A 6222-nucleotide genomic window follows, 5' to 3' on the forward strand; every position below is an offset into this window, starting at 1 on the left:
AAGAATTGAATGTTGGATAGGATAATGCACTTTTAATTTTTGGCCCTCATGTCTAGCAAAGGCCCATGTCCTGCTATTTTTTTGCAACATTAATTTGTAGGCACATACTTAATGTATCGGTAAAAGTAAGGTATCTGATGAGTGTGTGTTCTACACACTATTTTCCCAATTACTGTGGTTAAAAGTGCCTTACAGTGGACTTTGAGTGTGCTTTGTTGCTTCACTCCTTGCCAGTGAGAGGATTATGATTTTTTTGTTCAGAGATGCCTAGAGGAATTGTGGACTAAACTAATACAATTATGATTATAATTGTCATATTATTAGTAGTAATAGTACTTAGTACAAATCTACTATCTCTCCATAACACATGCATCAATTGTAGTTATATATGCAAGGCAATTATATCCATTTAATATACCACATTGTAGCCATAGGTTTTCCACACTCTGCTATCAATTGCTGTAGATGACATTTAAACATTTAATATGTGGTAATTTGACTAATCATAGGAAAGCAGTTCACCAATTTAAGACTGACATACTCCCCGCTCTAATGTGTTCAGGATTTCAAGGATTGACATCAGATCTGAAACCACACTCTTTAATTTTCAACACAAAAATTCATGCAAAGTGAATGGACCTTAAAGGTTATGAACCACTTGTAATGCAATATTTTCAAAAAAGATCACATAAATCACTACTTTCAAGTTAGTTTTCAGGTGGCAGTATTTTTATTTTTTTTATGTGTAACTGTAAAATGTGTCTGTTCTGGGCTCATGAAAAAAAGGCATGTTTATGCATATTAAATAAGTGCAGTGGGAAGTAACAGATTTTGTAGACCAGAAAAAATATGGCCATGGAAATTTTATTGCATGGTAACAAAAGTAGACCTTGGATGTGCTTGAGTAGATAATTTTTTCTCTGTCGGATATTCAATATTGGTTGATAAGATTTTTAATTTTTAAATGTCATGCAGGTCATCCCACAGGTCCTCACTCTGAACCGTGGAAAAGATATTCAACAGGTTAGGGAGGTTTTGCTCTAAGCTGCTCTTAGTGTTTGCCAAGAATTGGATGTTGGATAGGATAATATTAAATATAGTCTGCATTCAATGCACTTTTAATTTTTGGCTCTTATGTCTAGCAAAGGCCCATGTCCTGCTCTTTTTTTGCAACATTAATTTGTAGGAAGCAACAAAGCACACTCAAAGTCCACTTTGGACACTTTTCACCACAGTAATTGGGAAAGTAGTGTGTGGAATGCATACTCATTGGATACCTTACTTTTGCGGATACATTAAGTATGTGCCTACAAATTAATGTTGCAAAAAAAGAGCAGGACATGGGCCTTTGCTAGACATAAGAGCCAAAAATTAAAAGTGCATTGAATGCAGACTATATTAATTGCAACATTAAGTGGACTTTGAGTGTGCTTTGTTGCTTCCCTTCTTGCCAGTGAGAGGATTGCTGCTTGGTAGTTATATTCATTTAACTCATTGAGAATTTAAGTTATAATTTTTTGTTCAGAGATGCCTTGTGGAATTGTGGACTAAACTATTACAATTGTGATTAAAATTGTCTTATTATTAGTAGTAGTAGTGCTTTGTACAAATCTACTATCTCTCCATAACACATGCATCAATTGTAGTTATATATGAAAGGTAATTATATCCATTTAATATACCACATTGTAGCCATAGGTTTTCTACGCTCTGCTATCAATTGCTGTAGATGACATTTAAACATTTAATATGTGGTAATTTGATTAATCATAGGAAAACAGTTCACCAATTTAAGACTGACATACTCCCCACTCTAATGTGTTCAGGATTTCAAGATGTCTTTTAACATCAGATCTTAAACCACATTCATAATTTTCAGCAAAAAAAAAATGCAAAATTCATGCAGTGTGAATAGGCCTTGAAGTTTATGAACCACTTGCAAACGGATATTATCAGAAAAGACTACATAAGTCACTACTTTTGAGTCTTTCAGAACTCTCTCAACAACTGTTTATTTTATTTCTCAAACATGCTATACTTACAGCCAAAGTTATTTTACCACTGAGTAGGTGTATGTTCTAATCTCAAAATTGAGGCCAAGGTGAATACTATATAACTGAATACTAGATAATTCTTGACATGGTTTGATGCTACTCTGGTTTAAAGATTTAATGAATGTAACCCAGAAGTTACAATTCATAGACCCAATGTTTCGACACTCCTATTTAGTGTATTTATCAGGGGTGATCTAATCACTGTAACAAGAGGTCCTTTAATATGCTCACTAATTCACTGCTCTTTTTTCTGAAGAGGTGTGAAATAGGTGTCAGATTAGAAGTGATAATTTTAGACTTATCCCACTCAATTGTATGGTTAGTTAGGCATGGGTGCCTGAGTAAAGTTTTGGCATGGACATTTTATGGCAAATAGGGTGGTGAGAGTTGAGAGAGGCATTTGTTGGTGTGGGTAGGTTTTTAACTTCTTAGTTGCATTCATTAAATTGTTAAACCATTGTTCCATCAAACCATGTCTGATTGCCCACCTGGTTGCCATGTGAACTTTGATATATCCTACATAATTTTGCTCTGTCAGTTGTTCGATATAGGTCGATAAGATTTTTTAATTTTTTTTATGTCATGCAGGTCATCCCACAGGTTCTCACTTTGAAGCAAGGAAAAAAAATTCAACAGGTTAGGGAGGTTTTTGCTCTGAGCTGTTCTTAGCATTTGCCAAGAACTGGCTTTTGGTTAAGATAATGTCAAATATAGTCTGCATTCAATGCATGAATTTGTAATATGTAATTGCTTTGAAATTATGAGGAAGGAAGGTGATTGAATGCCTGAAACAATTCCTTTGTGAAACTGTGGTGCACCCCCCACACTCCACCAAGGTGAAGTGCATGTACATTGTAAAATCACTCAACAAATCAACAAATTTGTCAAGAAATCGCTAACTCTACTGTCTACTGTTTACTTTTCCAGATGATTCATCTTTATCCACAGCAGCCATCATTGGCATCAGCGCAGCTGGACTTGTAGCCATCCTTGTGGTGATTGGTACAGTTGTTTACTGGAAGAAGTATCACCACCGTTCACGCCTGCGTGCTGCATACTACAATGATATCTCCATGCATGACCCTCTGTATGAAGACTTTGGCCCTGAAGTTGCATAATTGAGAAGTTTTGCTTTGCTATGTGACAGTGGCACAGCTACAGTCAGCATGGATGTTTTAATGCAATCGACAATCTTCAACAAAATGATTGAGGCAGCCTTCCATTTGACTTGAAAAACAGCCAATCCATATATTCTGTCTCCATTCCCCTACCGTGTGACAAAGTTGATACTTTGTGGGTACCGTACTTAGTGTGCTCATATCTTCATAGTGAACAAGGCTAGAAGGATTGGGTCAGGGAAAGTAACAAAGTGAATTCAGTGGTTCAGTCAACTGTACTTTATTTCATAAATGAAACTTGAAGGCAAAATTTTCAAACATTTTGTGGAAGATTGTGGGAAGTACTGCTCTTCGTGCTTGTTTCAACTTTCTTTCTTCCCTTTTTATTGTTGTTGTTTGTTAAGGCAAAGGTTATTTTTTGCTTTCTTTGTAAGATATGATTATAGAATAGCTGGTGTTGTGGTGTAGGTATCGATTAATGTGTTTTTATTTATCTATTTCTTAATCTTTGATTTTGTTTCTCTTGTCATCTGGTTATCACACCATTTTAGCGCACGCATGGTCTTGAATTACAGCCTACTGTTACAGTAGTTATTTCCCAGCAAAGTACAGATATCACACCTTGTGCTCTAAGGCTTAACTAGCAGAGCGAGGCTGAGAATATTTGAAACTTGGCTGCTGGCTAAAGCTATTCATGATAAAGCTGGCCATATTTAAATGTAAAATGTTAAATTTGTCAAATTTCACTCAAATATTATAAGGGTATGTAGTAGTTGGTACAGAAACTGCATGTAAAATAGTTCATAATCCTTCCAGATTGATATAATATCTCCGTGTGAGGAAGGATTGACCTTCCATTTTGTGAGGGTTGGGAGGATAGTTATAAACATTTCGGCAGCCATCTGTTCATTCAAGTGAGAAGTTTGCGTGATTAGTGTTACTGGATTTTGTCACGCAAGTGAACTGCGCACCTACCCCTCCCCTAACCCAACATTAACCCTAACTTTTTACCAGGTAATTTAGTGTTAACAACTGGGTTGAAAACATAAATTAGCCACCGTAAAGGGTAAAAAAGCTGACGTTTCGAGCGTTAGCCCTTCGTCAGACGAAGCCCATCGCTCTGACGAAGGGCTAACGCTCGAAACGTCAGCTTTTTTACCCTTTACGGTGGCTAATTTACGTTTTCAACCCAGTTGTTAACACTAAATTACCTGCTATACTCTCCCACCGACGCAGCACCACAGTTTCTTTAGAAACTTACCCCTTTATTAACTTTTTACCAGTTGACTGTTATTGGGATAGGGGAGTGGTAGGTGCGTAGTTACTCAGATACTGGCATTAATTCTTGTCAGTTATATGGAAGACTTCTTCCTTAACCCTTTAACTCCCAGAAGTGATCAACATGAAACTTCTCCCTATTACATGCTCACATTGTCCAGCAAAAAGCTGATGAGAATATTCTAACTTATCAGGTAGAAGTTATCTTGATCTAACACCAAATTCTCATAATTAATTTACAAGGATACGTGTAGCAGCTAGAGGGGAGAATTGAAAATTAGATCTTGGGAGTTAAAGGGTTGAAGCTGCAAGCTTATCCGATGGTTAAAATAATTTAGAATGAACGAAGTTGTGCAACTTTCTGTTACCTTGATCGCACAATATTTAGTGCTGCAATACTGTGATGAAATAGCGTAGCTCGAGGAGATTAGTGATGGAAGCTGATCATGAGTGTCTTAGTAATGCGTTTATACTTTTTTTTTTTGTCAGGCAGTAGCTATTTTTAGTACCTGTAGTAAGCTGGAAATGTAAACATGTACATAACTTTTACTTATAAACGGGTTCGGAAACTTCCTTAGGCGACGAACGTGTGAATTCTATCGATGTTTTTGATGTTGAATTTTTGGAAGTAAATCAATAAACGTAGCCATGATACACGTAATGACCCAAAACAGAAAGCAATTGTCTCATGACTTAAAAAAGCTAAGTAGCAATTGTCTGACATCGGATTGGCCGAAAAGGATACACGAAATTTCTAAGACCTTTTAACTAACTCAGAGCTCAAAGTTAATTCAAGCCAAAACAAAAGAGAGAGTCTCAAGCTTGGGACAAAGTGGAAATCTGCGGATTCTAACGAACCCCAAACTTATCAATTTCGCAGTAAAGAACAACTTTGTGTGCAACCCAGTTTCGAGAACTCAACCTCAATCGCTGTGGTTCGTTTACGAAACATGAGTCTAGTCTGTCTCTCTTACCATTTTAGACGCAAGTTGGATATTTTGGTAGAAAGGTCGTGAAATACGACTATATACGAGAAGAGTAGTTTTGTGGTGATCTAAAAATATGGTCGTCTGGGCAAGAGTAGTAAGTTTGTTGAGGACGGGTGGTTCGAGAGCCACTTTGAAAAGGTCTCCATAGTCACGAAATTGGTAAAAAAAAAAAAAAGACTTTTCCTGCCTTTTACGTACTTGAGAAGGACTTAACCACCCATCTAACTGCCCATGTTGCCAGATATTTCCGTAATTCAGCTAGTTATTCTTAAGATTGGCCATGCTTAGTAGACCTCACCCGTTCAACTCTAGCTTACTCTAATACAATACACATCGTCAGAGTAGCTTTGAAATTAAGTAACTGGCGTAAAAAAAAGACAAACAAACAAAACACACAGGAAATAGCCCAAAGAAGCAGGATTCTTCGTGTTGCGAGCCAACAGCACTGCTGCTGACTATGACGGCACTTGGAAAAACTCAATACAGTTTTTTCTTTTTTATAAATTCAAGACAGCTATACCACGCGGACTACTTACAGCAGACTGTCGCCAAGACTGCTTGACCTTCGTACGGGCGGAGAGCAGTTTTCTTGATAACTTATCATGATAATTACTTCAAAATGTTGTGACGGAAAATCGTGGGCTTAAATGGAATATAAATGGCTTGATTTGAATCAAGGCATGCCACTGGGATCAACTAATCACCTTAGTTACTGATTAGTCGGTTGAATTTTTTTTATTTGTTGATAATCCCACGCAACGCATCCCTAACTGAAAGCACTGC

General features: G+C 36.9%; 1 protein-coding gene across 14 annotated transcripts in view; it reads left to right on the plus strand.

The window, feature by feature from the left end:
* LOC113675789 (uncharacterized) overlaps window positions 1-5121 on the plus strand; it is a 16654-nt gene extending 11533 nt beyond the window's left edge. For 7 of the 14 annotated variants that reach the window (XM_089195048.1, XM_089195050.1, XM_089195053.1 and 4 more), the window contains 4 exons: window positions 976-1023; window positions 2643-2690; window positions 2982-4186; window positions 4456-5121. In XM_089195048.1, the coding sequence (XP_089051174.1) occupies window positions 976-1023; window positions 2643-2690; window positions 2982-3172 (287 nt within the window). In that variant the 3' untranslated portion in view covers window positions 3173-4186; window positions 4456-5121. The remainder of the gene's footprint in view (window positions 1-975; window positions 1024-2642; window positions 2691-2981; window positions 4187-4455) is intronic. The other 7 variants (XM_089195051.1, XM_089195056.1, XM_089195059.1 and 4 more) reach the window with 1 other exon arrangement.
* The last annotated feature ends 1101 nt before the right edge of the window (window positions 5122-6222 follow it).

Source organism: Pocillopora damicornis, chromosome 2, assembly GCF_964200805.1.
Source record: "Pocillopora damicornis chromosome 2, jaPocDami1.2, whole genome shotgun sequence".
NCBI classification, from domain to species: domain Eukaryota; kingdom Metazoa; phylum Cnidaria; class Anthozoa; order Scleractinia; family Pocilloporidae; genus Pocillopora; species Pocillopora damicornis.